At 38.8% G+C, this 18,923-nt stretch overlaps 2 protein-coding genes and 3 non-coding genes across 5 annotated transcripts; 2 read left to right on the forward strand and 3 right to left on the reverse strand.

Moving 5' to 3' along the window:
• Nucleotides 1-628: 628 nt before the first annotated feature.
• Nucleotides 629-8,374, forward strand: LOC146166364 (guanine nucleotide-binding protein subunit beta-5-like). Its single transcript, XM_083392529.1, has 11 exons — nt 629-829; nt 1,899-2,038; nt 2,394-2,435; nt 2,751-2,827; nt 3,193-3,409; nt 5,606-5,749; nt 6,462-6,553; nt 6,893-6,941; nt 7,343-7,439; nt 7,589-7,755; nt 7,827-8,374. The coding sequence occupies exons 1-11, from the start codon at nt 715-717 to the stop codon at nt 7,836-7,838; spliced, it is 1,152 nt and encodes a 383-aa protein (XP_083248655.1). The 5' UTR covers nt 629-714; the 3' UTR covers nt 7,839-8,374.
• A 194-nt stretch (nt 8,375-8,568) lies between these two features.
• On the reverse strand, nt 8,569-8,642 carry Trnat-ggu (transfer RNA threonine (anticodon GGU)). Its single transcript has one exon. It is a non-coding gene; the product is annotated as a tRNA-Thr (tRNA).
• Nucleotides 8,643-8,709: 67 nt separating this feature from the next.
• Nucleotides 8,710-8,783, reverse strand: Trnat-ggu (transfer RNA threonine (anticodon GGU)). The gene has a single exon. It is a non-coding gene; the product is annotated as a tRNA-Thr (tRNA).
• Nucleotides 8,784-8,850: 67 nt separating this feature from the next.
• Nucleotides 8,851-8,924, reverse strand: Trnat-ggu (transfer RNA threonine (anticodon GGU)). Its single transcript has one exon. It is a non-coding gene; the product is annotated as a tRNA-Thr (tRNA).
• A 2,092-nt stretch (nt 8,925-11,016) lies between these two features.
• LOC146166368 (uncharacterized) lies at nt 11,017-18,027 on the forward strand. The gene is made up of 7 exons (XM_083389287.1): nt 11,017-11,256; nt 11,557-11,733; nt 13,273-13,425; nt 13,977-14,066; nt 16,027-16,122; nt 16,331-16,379; nt 16,733-18,027. Exons 1-7 carry the CDS (start codon nt 11,224-11,226, stop codon nt 17,266-17,268), a joined length of 1,134 nt encoding a protein of 377 aa, XP_083245413.1. The 5' UTR covers nt 11,017-11,223; the 3' UTR covers nt 17,269-18,027.
• Nucleotides 18,028-18,923: the final 896 nt, after the last annotated feature.

Below are 18,923 nucleotides of genomic sequence, written 5' to 3' on the forward strand. Positions count from 1 at the left end.
CGACAACCTAACCCAAATATTGTGTGTTGCTTTATTTACTGTTTCAATGCTGTGGCAGGATTCTAAATCAGCGCCATGAAATGAGTTGTTATGTTACAAGCAGAATGAGATTAATTCGAAAAACTTTCTTAACATTGAAGAAATTAATGTTTACTTCAATGGCGGGAAATATTGCGCATATCCCACCTAGCGGGAAAAAATAATAACCCAGGGTAACTTTAAAAATATTTAATTGGTCGATTGGAAGTGTTTAATTGCAAATATCACAACTAAAAACAAAACAAATCCTGCCCCATACTTAACAACTAAGGGATCCGATAAATGGTAACACAATATATATTCGTGTACTAACCAGTTTGGAAGGAATTCTTTATACACATTTTTTTTTTTTTTAAATATGATAAAACTTCGAAAATAGTTAAATAAAAGTAGTTTTTGTAAACTTATGTGGTTCTTAGCGAACGTAAGTTGTTTTGCATAGCCCAAAAAGTATCTTTTTAAACTTCGTAAGTAAATATTTTGCAAACACGGAAACCAAACATTCTTCGGAAACTATTTTCCGACCCAGTAGCGCCCCTGGTGGATGATCGATACATCGGTCATTCGAGTTCGACTGATTGTTAAAGAATTGATCGGACATTTCTTGTTCAAAACGTAAACAGTGAATCTAACGAGAATCTGCGACAGACGAATTTCGGATTTATATAAATTAACATGGCTAGAAGTAAGAACGCAGCAAATGGAGATACGCTGGAAAGCTTGAAGAAAGAAGCTGAACTGCTGCGTAAAAAGCTACAAGAAGATCGAAAAAATCTTAACGATGCAGAATGTAAGTTTTGGTCTGGCAACTTAATCAATATTTTATTAAATAATGGATTGACCAGCAATGTTATAAAGAAAGCATTTTGCCAAAAAAGTAAATTGCGTTTTGGATTATCATTTGAATGTTATTTTTATAACAATTGTTTTCTAAAAGGCGGCTGAAATTATAATGAAAAATAGTTAAAAACTGGCGAAAAGCGTAAAGTTTATAGTTCGGCGCTGGTCCAGAATCCTACCACACATCTAATTGTTTAACATAGAATATTTGGGTTAAAGTTTGCGTTCGGATTGATGTTAATCCCCCCAATATTTGTTTTTTATATACAGTTCTTAATCTTGACAACTTGTTTTGTTACTTAAAAAACGTTGTAGAATTTTAGACCAGCACCAAAATATTGTTAATTACAACATTTTACCTGATCATGTGCCATTCAAAGTCCCTTGCACTTATCGTTTACTGTTTTGTTAGTAAAATCTTAATTAAACAATGTATTTTCAAGTTTATTCATTTTATCCAAACTGATAACCACTGCTGGAAAGTGTGGCAGATCTCGATGAGATCTCGCGGGTGCATGGCCGAAAAAATCCGGGTGACCGGGTGCAACAGAGGTCAAAAAAGTGCACCTTAGGTGCACTTTATGATTTTCCAATGCAATCTGTATTGTATACATTGTATTGTAAACGTATTCCGCACAAGCGTTTTACATATTTGGGATGCAGTTCAGATTTTGTTTGGGGTGCACTTTTAAAAGGTTAAACAATCTCGTGGGTGCACTTGCCACACTTTCCACAGTGGCTGATAACTAAACAGAAAACATAAGTTAATTTAAAACATTTCCAATTAACCGAAGCAACATGTAAAAAAGTAAGAACACAATAAACAGTCTTTATAACCTTTTGGAAAGCATGCAGAATTTCACAAATGTATAAATAAATGCAATGGTTATGTTATATTTACCCTGAATCCAAACGTTTCTAAAGCTCGGTCAAAGCTTCTGGCCCTAATTGACTGTTTTAATAATTAGACATCAGAATAGTGCGAAGTACAAAAAACAAAACATATTTGTTCAATTTAGTATTTTTGATGGGCAAGAAGCCAGAAACTGAGAATGTACCGTTTCAAATCCGATGTCGTCGAATCTTGAAAGGACACACAAGCAAAGTGCTTGACATGGATTGGTCGTTGGACAAACGACGGATTGTCAGCTCTTCGCAAGTCAGTATAACATTAATCTTATAACTGAAATATTAAGAATCACCATCAAACCATTCTATTAATGAAAAAAACTATTAATAAATAAAACAGTTGTGAAGCTACAAAGTTTTCTGATTAGTTGAATAATACTTAGCTACAAAATGTTAACTTTAAAGCAGGACTACCGTCAAAACACAACTCCTGAGTTCGCCACCAACCAAAAAAAATAAATTAGTTCATTGAAATATAAATAAATAAAACTTCAAAACTTGGAGAGAAGCCTTCGTGACTATTTTACTCCTATTACATAACGCAGTTCTCTGCTCTGAATTTTATCTTTTAATTTAAAATAAAATGTAATCTTTATGTTTTCTAGGATGGAAAAATATTGGTGTGGGACGCGTTTTCTGTGAACAAGGTTTGTTGTTGTTTATTTATTTGTTGCTTTTAGCACAAAGCATGTCCAGCTTAGGCTGTACAAATATAGAATTCAAAACATTTCTTCTTTTTAGATTTACAACATAGAATGACTAAATTAACTCTTTGCAATAGTAGTTAGAATATTATAGTGGTTTACTTTATTGGAAATAATTAAGAACTCAGATTTGTTTTTTAATCGTGGTAAAAAAGATATACATTTCCTGCATGTTATGTGTAACATCCTGATTTAACGGATCAAACTAAAACTTGTTTAAACATTTAAAGCCAAAGGTGTGATTGTTTGTGTTGTCAGGAGCAAGTGATCAGCCTGCCAACGACTTGGGTGAACGCTTGCGCTTACGCTCCATCGGGGGGATTCATTGCTTGCGGGTCAGTAGACTGGATAGTAATGCTCTGGGTGCTTCAACAGACTTGTTTTGAAAAAGCTGATCCTAATTAAAATAAACGTCTTGAGCTAACATTTAAAATTTGTTTTCTGCTTTATATTTTTCAGTCTTGGATAGTAACTTTTAGTATAAAATGCTATTTAAACTGTGTACATTTGCTAGTATGTTATATACATTGGTTTAAATGGAGTTCGTTTTAATAAAATTACCATATTGTTTTCTTTAATACATTTTAGTAAAAACTTTTATTGTTTTTCAATATTGGTTGCATGACACATTCCTAATATTTCACCAATTTTAATTTTTTTTAACTCTTTAATCTGATGCAAAACATCTTGTGTTTTGCAGCGGCCTCGACAACAAATGCTCCGTGTTTCCACTGCACTCAAACACGACCTCTAGTGGTGGCGGCAACAGTAGTTCGAGCAGCACGAAGCCAGTAGGTGGCGCTGTGAGTGCAACACAAGGAGAAGCAGTTTCGTCGACGATAATGCAGCAGCGGAAAGTTGTGGCAATGCACACAAGCTACATATCGGCGTGCACGTTCACACATTCTGACCACCAGGTGGGGTTAATGTTGTTACGTTTTAAAGTGATAGTAATAAGCAGATATTTAGCAAAATACTAGCTTTGAATCCATCGGTGCATGCAACAATGTGCCACTTTTTACTTATATGCCGCACACTCACACTTGTATGTTTTCACCAGGGTTGTTTAAACCCAGCAACGTTGGCTGTACGTGGAACACAAACTGTTTCCCACACTTTTTTTAATTTTCGAACCATTAAAAAGATACAGCAAGGCTGATAAACAATTAACAGCAAATGTGCTTAACATGTTGGGTGCTGATTTGAAACATTTCGTGTTTAACCATTTATGTTTGCCTAGCACTCATATATTTGCTGTCATTTTTTATCTTTCAAATGCCAAATCAACTTGATATTTCCATTATATCAAGTTATATGCAAATTTTTGTTTGCTTAATGTACTTTATTTGGCATTTAAACTCCAATAAATGCAAACTTTAGTCTCAGATTGAGTTGCGCGTCAAACATGTCTTCCCCTTCTTGCATTGTGTGGCTCGCTGCCAATCTGCATTAATATTGTGTCCCTGCAAGCTCACAATTTGGACCAAGCTGTTGTAGATAATTAGTTTAAAAACATACTTCTGCCTGAATCATTTTTTACAAGGAGACATGTTTTTTTTACACTTGCAATCATTTGCATCATCGTTTGGTCACCTCTGGCACAATTAAAATAAACTGTTGCTTTTTATAAACTTCAGTGCATTGCCAGTAAATACAACTTTGCCACCAATAACTATTTTCATGGAAGTTTTTGTTTATTGAATAAAGATGTTTTGATATTACCTGTTGCCAATATCACTGAATTATTTTCCGGCTTAAAACACAAATTAAGTTGATTGAAAGACAAAAAGACCTCAAATTTATACAACATAGCCTATGCTCGATTCATTTCTTGTGAAGTTTATGATATTGGGATGCCATGAACTAAATTGATGATATATTTTCCCAAAAACCAATTCCACAGATCTTATTGCCTCAACCCATGCATTAAAATGTATTTAGCAATACAACAGGGTCTGGGTTAGGTTTTATAAACTAAGTCTTTGGTGATGTTTGTCTGACTTCAGATGATATGGGGATTTTGTAATTAGATTGTCTGTTTTGTTTGTAATCTGCCCTCAATCAAGCCCCTTGCAGTTGCCCCAACCACTTAACCAGGTTTGATTAGTTGCACTGAGCGCTGGTCACAAACAGGAACACGTCACACTGGAGTTATTATGCTGTCACAATGCAGGAAGCCCCTCCTAAACGTGCAAACTAACCTCCTGTGGCGCTACTATTTTATCATAGTACCTCGTTTGTCAAAAATCACACTTCGCTTAATATTTGCTCAATAAGTTGTGACGTAATTTTGTTGCCGAATGGCGAGTTTCGTTAGTTTCTTTGCTTTACCCAGTTCGCTGCATTTTAAATAGCCATGTGAACTGGTGCTTGAATAATGTGTGCTCGACTGGTCGTATACCTTTGGTTCGGCGCTAAGTCCAATAATATATATTATGCTGAACCTGGAACACGCAGCAGAAAAAAACACTTTGCAAAACATTGCGCAAAACAATCCGATTCTTTTTAATCTTGCGTTACCTCTGTCAAATGATCGGAATATGCCGAAAGATAAAATGGATTAAAGTACCTGTGTGTGGTGATATGCAGGTGCCGTTGGTTTTAGTACATTGCTTTAGCATAACAATAACATCTTTCGACCAGCGAGACAAAATTAACATGCACAAGAAACACCTTTCAACACAATTATTGTCACTTACATGTAGGTGTTTGGGTAAATTATGCAAGGATCTGTAATGTAGCTTGACAGTGAATTTCAAAGCAAAAATTAATAACTAATGCTTCACTAGAAACTCAGAATGATAACGATTGCGCCCAACATTTTATAGGTGACGCTTTGAAATACTTCTAAGTCACATTAAATAAAGTTTGTATTGAAACGTTAATCAAGATTATGTCGATTCATTCGACCTTTTTAGCATTGAAATGTATTATCATGTAGGTTTATTTGACGTATATGTGTGTTGAGCATTAATTCCTAGACCGATTTGGGACAAACTGTTGTTTCTGCTGTGGAAAGTAAGCTACAGGAATGTGTGTTCTTATTTTGGCTGATATCGACTAAATATTCCTGGCAGATTTACAATCGCTTGAAATGTTTTGTTTCCTCTCAGATCCTGACAGCATCTGGCGACGGAACTTGTGCTTTGTGGGATGTGGAGAGCAGTCAGCTTCTACAAAGCTTCCACGGACATCAGAGCGATGTTATGGACGCCGCTCTGTCGCCTTGCGAGACTGGCAACCTTTTCATATCAGGGGTAACCACTAACCTTTTGATATGTCGATAATATTTCGGGTTTTAACTAAAGTACGGTCTTTCGTTGCAATAGCAAATGCCGCCATTACTATTTTGTTAATCGAGACGTTAAACATTTGAAGGTTATGTTTTCACGTATATTAGGCCGAAATCTGGTTTTAGCATTAGTTTGATTTAACACCTTTAGTTGTTATTTTACCATTTCTAGAAAAGTTTATCTTTTAAAGTTAACAGCATTACGTTTGTTTACAAACAACTGGGGATTTTCTGTCAAATAATTTATCAGTTTGCACAATAAATTCCTCGTGTTACTTTCTGGGCTGCAACTTTACTACGAGTTAGGCCACAAGCGATTTAAAGCTGGTTTTGTCTTTTTAAAAACCGTGATAGTGACAGCGTTGAAGGGCTAAAAGTGTTGTTGAATTCTTAAACCTTTGGTGCTTTATTGTTATGCCAATCTTTACAATTAAACATTGTCCAGATCCGCATTAACGAAGTAATCCTATACCTTGAACCCGCTTAGTCGCTTATATATTGTTACAAGCCATATTGTTGGTGTTTTAGCATTTTCACGAATCACTGACCATTATCTACTAAACCTTATTTGTCGTCTCAAGAATCCTTAATCGGTTTTAAATGGGATTAGGCGGTGATCAGTGTCAAGTGCAACAGCAGCTTGTGCTTTGCCCGGGTTTACCAGTTTGTTGTTGCAGGGATGTGACAAGACGGCTTACGTGTGGGACATGAGGACAGCTAAGTGCGTCCAGTCCTTTCAAACGCACGAGTCAGACATCAACTCTGTCAGGTAAACAAAAAAATATTTTACAGCAGTGGTTCTCAACCGTTTCTGGCACTTGTATATTTTACCGCCACTGCTTGCCCCTGGCTTCATCGACTTGTTTGGCTCAAACTTAGCTCAATCACAAACAACCTCACTGGTTTACAACGCCACTCAGCAACACGATTTATAGATCGACCCAGTATTGCAATGAGTTGGCAACCCGTAATAGATGAAAGCTACTCACGTATTAATGGTGGATCATTTACAGCAGGTTGAAAGTCGCTGTTCAAAGCACGTGGAACATAATTATTCCGAGAATTCAATAAAAGTTTTTTCGAAACTTACTTTTGTGTATTGGTTTAGGTGGTTCCCCACTGGTGAAGCTTTCGCCACTGGATCGGATGATGCGACGGTAAATTGGACGCCATATTTGGTCTGCATGATTGTCTGTAGCTTGTTTTAGTTTTTATTTATTTTGTTTTAAGCACTTTACTACTACGAATGCTTGGTTTGCGCAGTTAACTTATTTGTTTGTTTTTAGTTAAATTTTTACTGTCTAACAAGCGACATTATTCTCATCAAATTAACCCGATCCCTGCATGTTGATTGCTCATTTGTTGCAGTTTGAAGCATCACAATGTGCATTGTTGACGTCACAATGTATCGTCGCTTGTTTGTGGTCAGTGTTGTCATGCATGGCTGCACACAGAGGTAACTGTAGGTTGTGTGTTGCTTTAAATGCGTTGATGGTTGTTGTAAGTTGAATTCACTGTTGTTACATTAGGTTTGTTGTTGAACTTGGTGTTTGTTTAGATCCGAATGTACGACCTCCGAGCTGACCGGGAGATCGCCTTCTACGGCAAAGAAAGCGTCGTCTTCGGCGTCAACTCCATCGACTTCTCGCTTAGTGGTGAGTATTCATCCGCCCTCACAAACATATAAAATTAACGCACCGGTGGTGGGATTTGAACCCGAGTCCTCTGCATTCCCGGCATTACTGAGGTCGTTGGTTCGAATCCCACCTCGGTCAAACTCGTACAAACAGTTGTTGTGTGTCAGGTCGCATAATCTTCGGCGCCTACAACGATTACCTGGTCCACGCTTGGGACGCAATTAAAGGGAACAAGCTTGGAGCTCTGTTCGGCCACGAGAACCGCGTCAGTTGTTTGCGGATGTCGCCCGATGGAACAGCATTCTGCACTGGCAGTTGGGACACCACGCTCAGGGTAAGTTGTAACTCGTTGTGAGCTACATGTTCATAGAATTTAATTAGGCTAATTATGTGTTTTTTTTTTAGATCTGGGCTTGAAAATGACGAAACATGCCTGTTGACTACGTCACTCTTGACGTCACTTATTGCTATTTTTTGTCGCCATTTTGTAAATTCCTTGCTTCTTCAAATGTTTGTTCTTGTTAGTTATTAGCTGAGAGTTATGACGTCATAGTTTCCAGGGACTTTCCGCTTTTAGAATTTGTAGGCAAACCTAGCTTTTTACACAAAGCTAACTTCGCAGCTTTTTACCAAGTTTTTAACGATTTTGTGCAATTTTTGTGTCGAATTATATTTGTAACTTTACTTTTTCGTCACCAAGACAACAATGCTGTAACAATGTGCATTGTTACATGCCAAAATGAGATTATTCTGTAACAACAGTAGGATTGTTACGTCACAAAGATGTCGCTGGTCGTCCTTGTGTGACGTCATAAATGATGTTACGACGTCACAAACTTATTTTGTTACAGGCTTTTTGCTTTTTCAACATTCCAAGAATTGTTGAAGTGAACTAACAATTTCGATCGATTGTTACGTCATAATGTTGTTGTGTTTGAAAATAAACTTGATAAAAGTGATGTGTTTTCATTTAAATTTAAAAACAATTTAGGACAAATATATAAAAAAAACAGCGTTTTACCGCCAATTATCCAGTTTCCTTAAAATAGGCAAAATTATTTTGTTATTTTACTGGTGCCGTCCAAAAGGCTTAATTCAGCTCGCCTAATCAGGATTGTAGTAGTGCAAGACCTGTTCGTAAAACTATAGCCTGTGGTGAGGTTCGAACCCACGACCTTGGCCATACCGGGACCGTCGCTGTACCAACTGAGCTACACAGGCTCAGAGGGGAGCGAGTCGAGAAACAACCATAGTACCGTTGCCTGCTGCATCCTGTTCATAAAACTATAGCCTGTGGTGAGGTTCGAACCCACGACCTTGGCCATACCGGGACCGTCGCTCTACCAACTGAACTACACAGGCTCAGAGGGGAGCGAGTCGAGTAACAACCATAGTACCGTTGCCTGCTGCATCCTGTTCATAAAACTATAGCCTGTGGTGAGGTTCGAACTCACGACCTCGGCCATACCGGGACCGTCGCTCTACCAACTGAGCTACACAGGCTCAGAGGCGAGGGAGTCGAGTAACAACCATAGTACCGTTGCCTGCTGCATCCGTAATGCTGACAAACTACTTTGTTAGCTTAATATTTTGTATATTTATGGTTTGAAACGAAGTTATTTTTGTCAAATTAAGGTAAATCTTGCATTCCGCCTTTACCTGCAAGTGATTGGAAAACAAATTTAGCCGACTTACATGCTCATTTGTTTTAGAGCTCACTCTTGACGTAATACATTTATGTGTCTCATGACGTCATGTCACGCATCTCGCAGAAAAAGGCATTATAGAGATAGGTTGTTTGATAAATTTTTGCTTTGCAAGAATTTGTTGAACTGTCTATCCGCTACATGTCGCTACTGAGCAGCGGGTACACTCAGGCGACCTCATAGAATGCTTACATTATTCCGCTGCTTTATAATCGCGGTCCGTTACTTGGTTAATTACATTTTTTCAATCGCGTTTTGCGCCATTCAATTGAAATCTCCGTTCCCGGGACATTTTTTCTGCCTCGGGTTGTGATGTTCCACCTGATTTTAATAACGCAGCATTTAGTCCCAGGGTCCAAAGGGCTTCCAGCTGCTTCACACGCACACAGCGAAACATTTTAACCGTTTTTTCGTCTACTTTCTTTAAACTCACTGCGTTGGTGATTTGTAAAAGTTAAACCAAAGTCTCATGTTTTCTCCAGCCAAACAATATTATTTTAACATCCTATTTCAAATAGTTTTTGTGTAAAAAAACATTTAATAAATAAATGAAATAAACTTATTTTATCAAAACAGGAACAGAGACAGTTTTTTTTAAGGTGTTTCGTGGGACCGTTTCGGAAAATTTCTCCAGCGGTTTCCCAAATTTTGGACTTGCAACTTTTTTGTATTTAAATGAAACACTTGCAACAACATATTTTAATCTAAGGAAAGCCTAAAGAGTAAAAATTAAAAAAAATAAGTATATTGCAATACAAAGAGTTGTCGAACACTTACTTTTGGTTCTCTATGTTAAGTCCGCATTTTGTAAAAAAAATACTATTTGTTATTTGCCTATCGTAGGCAGACCTATGTGGCTTTGGCGTTAAAACGGACTATTCGATCAAAGCTGCTCGTTCTGTTTAATATTCAATCATTTTAATCGTAATTTAAGGTTGACACAAGGTGGGAGTCGTGAGTAAAACCAGAGAGTTGTAAACGAGAGAAGTTCCGAAGAAGGCGATGAAGAGAGGCGTGAGAAGAAGGCGAGGTCGGGCTGATGCGTTTCCTGGTTTGGCGACGAAAGAAAACAAGGCTCAATATTGAGAAGTAGTTGCAGCAATTTAACAATGCGCATTGTTGGAAAGTTATTGTTGTTTCGAATAATGCACTGATTATTGGTTGATTAGCAGTGCTTTTGAAACAGCCGACCTCGGTTTAGTTTGTAGCCACGAAACGATCGTGCGTTCTAGAAACCGCAACTGAGTGGTGCTATAAGTTATATTGGAATTAAAATTTCAAAAATAGCAGCTTAAATTTGTAAAGGCGTGTTCGCGATGTTTGCTTGTAATTACGAGTCGAAGTTGTACAAGTTGGTTAAAGCCATTTGGCAGAAAAATATCATAAACAAAGTGATCTAGCTCCCGAGAAACCTTGAGTTGGTTTCCTAAAGTTGTCCCTTGTGTAGAATAGCGTCAGTTGAAGGCGGAAGATATGCTTTATGAGTAACAAGCAATGATTGTCTGAACCAATGTGACGACACAATCATGTGTTATGACGCATAATAAAGCTTCTAATGCAGGCCTTAACGAAACAATATAAAGGGAATAATTTCCAGCTATTTAAGAAATTTATTCCCACATTTCTATTTAACTTGGTTTAAGCATATTGCAGGTTTCTATCAAAGTACTTTTCAAAGCAAACCCTGTGTTCCTGGCTTCAGCAACAGTGGTAGCACATCTAATATCCAACCAATCAATATTCGTATCGACTGTTGCCTTATTTGGCGCTTGTACCTGGTCGTTAACCCTGGCACTGGATGTCTGGACAAGAATTAAATGTAACAATTTCCAAGACTTGGATGCTGCTTGCACAAAGTAAAGGAAATAAACTATGTGAACTATATTTTACAGAATATATTCACCATTAGGTTGTTCAAACATTGCTTTGTTGTTTGAACAAAATGTACATTGTGACGACAACAGACGCCTGGTGCGTTTAAACGACGCCGAAGCCTCGTAAAGTTTTTGTTTGATGATTTTTGCTGGTCATGGCCCAGTCGTAAATCGGCAACAATAGACAACAAACCTCAAGGATTCTGGAACTCAATTTGAACTATGACGTCAAATGCAAATGGAACTGCACAGAAGGTGAGTGGCATTGTGACGTATTAAATAAATCGAAGCAAACAATGGTGTCTATTGTTGGGTTAACTCCAATGTTTTTGTTTGTATTATGAGCGTCTCCAAACATTTTATTGTGTTTGTAAAAATAAATAAATGGCAAGAATAGATCTGTTTAAATTTAACAAAGACGAAGTTTAAATCCAGCGACTGAACGTTTAAATAAGTTTTAATGGAAAACTTCCCAAAACAACCTTATCCAGTGGCGAATTGTGTGTTGTTAATAGCCGCCTGTGGCGAGTCTTAATCACTTAATTGTTGGTGCAGGAGGCAGCAAGCAGCAGTAGTGCTGGTACCGGTGTAGCTGCTGGTGGTGCTGGCAGTAGTGGAGGCCAAACTGCTGGATTCCTGTTCCGCTTTATCCAGGAAGGCTGGCTTCGTAAGCGATGGCGCAAAAGATGGTGCGTCCTCACCGATGGAAAGCTTAGACTCTACGAAAGCGAGGTGAGGCGTGACGTCATTGGCCGGTGACGTCAGACATTAACGCTTGTTGTTCGCTTAAACCAGGGATGTCCGACCTTTCAGCAGAATGGGCCGCATTGCCACTTTAAAAATGTCGATGGGCCGCAAAACCTGTCGAATTAAAGGTGTGACGTCATAATTTACGCCATATCGTGACGTCATAAAACAACTTAACTAACGAACACCCGCTCTTCGAGAATTCACTCGCGCGCAAATATGCAAGTTAATCTCGGCCTTATATGCGAGTAGCCTAAATCTCGGCCCCATTTGTTTTGGCGAAGCGCGAAAAATTAAGTTTACGTGCCGTATCTTGCCATGGTACGAACCTTTGGGCGGATAAATTTCCTTAAAATGGTCCGCAAAAACGCACAATTAGAAAAACACACATCTTGCTTAACAATAATGTGTGCACAAGCGTTTGATGGATGTTGGAAATAAGAGACTCAATTCTAGTTTCAGAAAAAATATAAGATTAGGCCTACTTCAAATACTGCGCGTTCTACACGTTTTGATGATAGTCGAAACAATTGTTTTAAAAAAGGCTACTGTAACTGAGAATAAGTGGTGGGCCGCACGTAAACATCAGATGGGCCGCAATGCGGGCCGCGGGCCACGGGTTGGACATCCCTGGCTTAAACGATGCATTTGTGGCAAATAAATTATTAATCGTTTGTGATATAAGTGTATGACAGAATTACAAGAAATAAGTGTATGACAGAATTACAAGAGATCAAATAAGGCATATTTACGACATACGATTTATCTTAAGCGGTTGTTGTAGTTAAACGTAGAATGAGTATCACAGCCCATACAGAACTAAGCAGCATTTTGAATGCTTCGAATAACTCTTAAGATAATGGCTTGAGGTTGAACTTATATGCAGGCCTGTGTTTACAACGTTACCTTAATTCACTGACTTTTCAATGTTTCCAACTTTTCAATGTTTCTCTTGTATTTTCGTTGGTGGCCAAACGTGAACACACAAACTTGCTTGCCTCCCACACTTATATCGCTCACCAATTAAACACAAGGCTGTGCGTCATAACTGCCCACGTCATAACTGCCCACGTCATAACTGCCCACGTCATAACTGCTCACGTCATAACTGCTCACGTTCGGCTGGTTTTAACCAACATGACATTAACAAAATGACTTTGGTTAAACATGGAGTAGGCAAACCATCAGCCAATATCGAGTACGGTCGATACACACTACAAGTATCGTTGCTCGTCCGATACTTGGCAGTATCGATAAACAAAATAATATGTCCTAATGTGGACACCAACACTTACATAGAGAAACCAGAACAAAAGTTTGTGAAAGCAATTATCAAAGAAAACCCTAAATAAAGTTAAACTTCTAAACTTCAGTTAATTAGCGTCTAGATCTGATATTATCGGACACAACTGTGTAGAATGTTGTATGCAGTCCGACTCTTTTATTAGTAAATTCTGGGCCATTTTACTGTTTACTTTATTTATTGAGGGAATATTATTAAAACCTTGTATAATTCCTTTGCAGCCGGTCGAGCCCAATGAGAAGGGTTGTGGGGAACTGGATTTATCATTGTACCAGAAATGCGCCAAAGCTGGGAAGAAAGAGAGCAAGAAGAGTCCTTTCACTCTGGTGCTGGAAGTTAAGAAGAAGGATCACAAGAGCAAGTCTTCCTCCAAGGTAACCCACGATAGAGTTGCAGCAAGTTGAAGCTCTTTATGTCAAAGCCGCGTTATTTTACAATTTGCCAACAAAACGAGTTAAGCGCGAACTGACAGTTCCAACAACCCTATTCCCGCCTTATTTGGTTTAACTTTCATTATTTTATCTTAACTTTTTGATAAATACTCACAACTAAAAAGCACATTCTTTCGAAACAAAGATTGTCAGCATCTAGAGACAAAATAATATTTTCGCTTGGTTCGCGGTCGTTTAGTACGAAGTCTCAAACAACAGGCAAACTATCTAAACACATTTGCTTCTAGTGACGCGTCGAATAATCGTCCCAATACAGCGGAAAGTTTGTAAACATTTGGATTAAATAATGTTCGGTGAGCTACAGATAATAACAATGCACTGAGCCCTATTTTACTTAATAAGCTTGGTAAAAGCAAGGACATGCGATACAAAATATGTTTTAATGTGATGTTCCACAACCCATTTGCTAAACCAGTAGCTCAGGTTCCATCGGTCGTAGGTTCGAACCCCAGCACCACCTACTTGTTGTTTAGATTCACCGCGAGTTGTTCTACGCAAGCTCGGCTGAAGATTGCGAGAAATGGTTCCGGATGCTCGCCGAAGCTGTTGCCATCGCAACCATGGTAATTATTGCGTCATAAAACAATACTATTGTTACGTCACTGACCGTCGATTGCTGGATGGTTAGTTCAGGTCAAACTTTCGACAGACGTTAAAGTTAAAATGTCACTAGTGGAAATTTTGTGGAAATGTCAGTTTCGATCGAAGTTTAAGCCAAGGCGATATTTTAGACGCAAAGTGTTGAGATAAAAGTATAGATTTAGCGTTTTTTGATGTTTGTCTAATGTACATTCGTTTATAGCGCTTTGGTGACAGTTTTTTTAGGTTACTTGTTAATGCAGCGTAGTTCTCAGTAAGTTAAAGTTACCACCAGAAGGTTGTTCCTTCCGTGACCTTCACGTGACCTCTAGGCACTTTACTCAAACATTTTATTCTCGCTTCGTGACGATAAACTTCACTTCTGTTACGTCACAATTGAGTTTCTTCATCGCTTCCTTGTTGGTTGTGGTTGACCTTTGACCTCGAGGAAAGTCATAGCTACAAGATTGTTGGGGCTAAATTTGTAAAGCCGAACAATGAACCGTTGGGGCCAAAAGGTCAAAGTGCATGGGTGCATCGATGTTGGGGAATCACCGATTTTATGGCGGGAGAAGTTTCTAAACCGCGAAAGTTTCCCGCGAGCGTCACTGTTACGTCATAGTTTGCTGACCCCTGTGACCTCACTCAGGTCCACCTTCAAAGTGGGGGAGGGGATTCGCTTTTTTACTTGTAACAAGCAGCACTTGCAATACTTCGTGCGGCATGCACTTCTTACCTTCCCGCGTCAACTAATGCGGTCGATAGAGGGCGCCAAGGGACGCGGTAATCGACCGCTGATTGGATTTAAAAGCGTCCGATGAGCGTGGGGTTTGGATCGATGTAAAATGTCACAACCGATGGTTGCTGAGAACCAACGTGTTTTTGCCGACAGGTTTGTTTCAACAACTTTCACTTTGTTAAATCCACAAATCAAAGATGTGGTTCACTTTTATGCGCTGTTAAACAAAATAAATTGAGCTATAAATCTAAATTTAAAACATTTTACAATTTCTATGCCCGGTTTTTATCAACTAGAATAATGATATTTCGAAATCAACTTTTATTCCAGTCGAAAAATGTATTACCTATAAATTCCCAACAAAACTGCGCATACAGTGGTTTATGGAATATTTGCGCAAAGTTACTTTGGAAAGACGCCAAACAAATAAAACTTTCGTCCGATGAAGCGTTTAAACGCGACAAACAAAGTTGTCAAATATTGGTTCGGTGAAATGTTGACTAACCAGCCTCCTTATAGTTGTCGCTGTGTAAGATGCTGAAGTGTTTCCCTAAACAAGCCACAACATGGAACGTTAACTTTACAAAGCATCTACGTTGGGCACTTTTTTACGTGTTGAATGCAAACCTGGAATACTTTACGCGAATGGCGGCCACAACATTAGGAACAATTTATACAAATAAATGACGCGGTGTTACGTCGTGTGTGTCAGGTGGGACTCGTATTTCAACCGAGGCCTGATGTGGAATGAAATATTAATGCGCCGCAGAGGTCGAAATGTTGCAGAGGTTGAAATGAGTTGTCGCTAGTCAGTCAGCATTTGTTTGTTCAACGACTACTTCCTTTTCACTAAAACAACAAGGTTGTGAGGACATCGTGCCACGCTATTGTGACGTAATAACTGCGCACCGGTGTCTGACAAGGATGTTACTTGCTGCTCACTCTTCGAAAACATTTTTCAAGTGTTTTGCAATTGTTTATCTACAACACGTTGACATTATGATGAAGAGATAAAAACGACTTTTAAGAAAAGCAGTTATTGTTCTGTTCATTTCTGTTATCGCTGATTTAAAAAGGTACATATTTTAACTAGCGTAAGATTCAGTAACCCCGGTTTATACTTGACCTCGAGTAACTCCGGTTTATACTTGACCTCGAGTAACCCCGGGTTACATGTGACCATGAGTAACCCTTGTGTGTTTCAGGGTGAAGGAGCAAACCTGGAACACGTGACAAAATCGCGCCCGAAGCCCCCCGGAGCCCGCAGAAGACCCCCAACCCGACAACACATTCGCGATCGGGTAAGTGACGTCATAATCAACACCATTGTGTGCTTAACAAACAAATTATTTCACCAAGTGTACTTCTTAATTAAACTTAATTAATTAATTAATGGTAGTTTTAAACTTCAATTCAATAAGCTTGGTTTAAAAATTCTGCTGCTCGTATCAAATGTTTAAAGTTGAACTCGCGTTTGTTGCAACTCACCTCCTTATTGTTTATTTCCAGGCTACCGTCTGCGAAATATCGCTCGACCTCGAGGAGGAAAGGAAAAAGGGTAAGTGACGTAACAATCACTGAGGAATAGCAGGACATGACGTCACATACCGTATGCCCTTATTTGGAAGATTCGTGCAAAGCAACTGCACGCGCGCTTGTTCTGTCATAACTTTAGTTGTGTGCGTCACAAAGCAAGTTCACGTCATACAAGTTTCGCACAAATTTACAAATGTTTAATTTAACTAACACTTTGGAATGTTTGACTCAAATGTGTTTTGCACAAAACTTTTCACTGTTGTCACATTACCAGTATTGTGATACAATACTAACATTATGTTGTTGTTATGACGCAATATTCACTTTATTCTGACATTTTTTATGATTTTCACCGAAATAACTTTGTTTGTTTAGAATCTACGAAGCGAGGTCACGTGCCAACATCAGCCATCAAACCTCCCCCAAAACTCAACAAAAATACCCCCAACGACCCCCCTGACGACCTCCCCCCACCTCCTGACGTCACAGCACCCCCTCCCGATGACGTCACGCCTTCTGCGCCCCCTCCCCCGCCCTCGAAAGCGCTTAAACCCCCGAAACCCGCTTCACTGCCAGGATCTCCACATAGCTCAGCGGCGCCATCTCGCGGTGGAAGCGTGAGCAGTGGTGGCAGCCAGCAGGGGGCGACGCAGAGCTCGTTCAGGTCGACTTCGAGCGACACAAGAAGTGAATTGCTGAAAGCAAACGCCAAGCTCATGCTGATGCCTTCGTCCGATGAGGAGAGCGTTAACATCGGGAAACAGATGAGAGCAAAGTCGCTGAACATGCTGGATGACCTTGACGATGACCTTCCGCCCCCTCCCGACCTCCCAAAAGCGAGAAGCAGCTTAAAGTTGGATAGAAAGGAAAGAAAGAAAAAGAAGCGCCCGAAGTCGAGCCTCATTCTGTAAACTTTGGCGAAGGAGATTTTGACGAAACTGACATGTTTAGGAAATGCACTTCCATGAATAAACTTTTTTTTGCATTTTGTTTATTTATGAATCTATCGAAGTGAACTTTTATAACAAAATGTTGTTGGAACACAATACACAGGTTATTTCAGTAATTTCAATAAAAACATTAAAGCCGCTTTATTCGATAAATTTTTTATTGAAGCATTTCTATCTTTACCTGTATTTTTACACTGATGGTCGCCTGGGGTTTTGCCGAAACGTTTGTACCAGAAAAATGTCGTTTTTATCGAATATAATAGCTTCTGTAATTTTAATAAAATGTTTAACAATAACAACATTACACCACGATTTTTAGATTGAAACTCGCACATTTTTTAGACTTTCCCAAAACCTGTTTTTGATCTACTTTATTTTTTGCTTCAGTGGCAACATTTTTGCTGCCTCAGGTTTTTATTTGTTCCTTATTTGCAGAACTTCTCCACGTTTGTGTTTTTACTTCTTAATCTCTTTGCATTTAGCGTTATTTTATTATTGTAGACCTTTTAACGTAAATATTTGTCAAAATGAAAACGCCTTTATCGCTTCTGAACCACAAATTGTGACTTTGAACAATGATGACGCGATTGTGGTGAAACTTCCATGACCCAAAGAGCGATTTTGTGGTCACAACACAGGTGTGCAGTTCTTTTAAAAACTCTTATTTTGTGAAGCTTGTTTGACCTTTTTCTGCTCACTAACGATGACCTTGACAACTGACATTGTGTTCGAAGAGTTTAATGTTTGGGTAAAAGTGTCTGGGTCAGGAATTTCAGGTTGTATAAGGTTGTATGCAACCAAGTAAAGAAATAAACCGCACATAATCGCAAGTTTAAACATGAAGTAAAATATTGCCAGTCAAAGTTTGCATTAATCGTTCAGGAGGTAACACACAATAAGATCTAAAAAGCAACAATACCCCAAGGAAAAAAATCTATAAACCATAATATTAAGGTCAACGACATAATAAAGCCAAATACATAGTAATATCCAGTACAGCATAAGATCAAAATCGTCTGAATAAGAACTAAATTCAACGGAATAAGGCCCGAACCTGTGGGTAGAGGGTATGAGACGATCGGGGCCATCGGCCGTTTTGGACGCCCTAGTCTGACCGGCGCTGCTGTTCTGGCCCTGTTTGGGGTTATTGGTGGGTAATGGGTGGGGTTAGAACAGACCTCCGGGGCAACATACGGCCCGCGGCCCGGATTCGGCCCTCCAAGCAGTTTAATCCGGCCGGCGGCTTATTTTCCTTAAAATTCATAAGTGAAAACTATTCAAGACCCTGACAAAATCGATTTTTAGCCTAAAACAGAAATTGTTTTCAAGTTTCGCGCAAACTCTAACAAGCTTAGCCTGATATTTATATATTTTTTGCGCGTCGAAAGTATTCCGTCTTTAAAATATGAACGAAATACCTACCGTTTTCTAAACCCTGAAATATACCGATTCATATTTTGTCAACCTATTTTAGTGTCATGTTGTGCGTTTCTCCAAATTTAATATTGTCTTAGCAATATGACCGTTGTACCGCAAGTAACATATTGATAACTTAAAGCTTTAAAAACACGAGTTTTTTGTACCAAATTATTAAATTTAAATTACAAAATTATTAA

The sequence above is a fragment of the Ascidiella aspersa genome, chromosome 1, assembly GCF_963924565.1.
Source record: "Ascidiella aspersa chromosome 1, kaAscAspe10.2, whole genome shotgun sequence".
NCBI lineage: Eukaryota > Metazoa > Chordata > Ascidiacea > Phlebobranchia > Ascidiidae > Ascidiella > Ascidiella aspersa.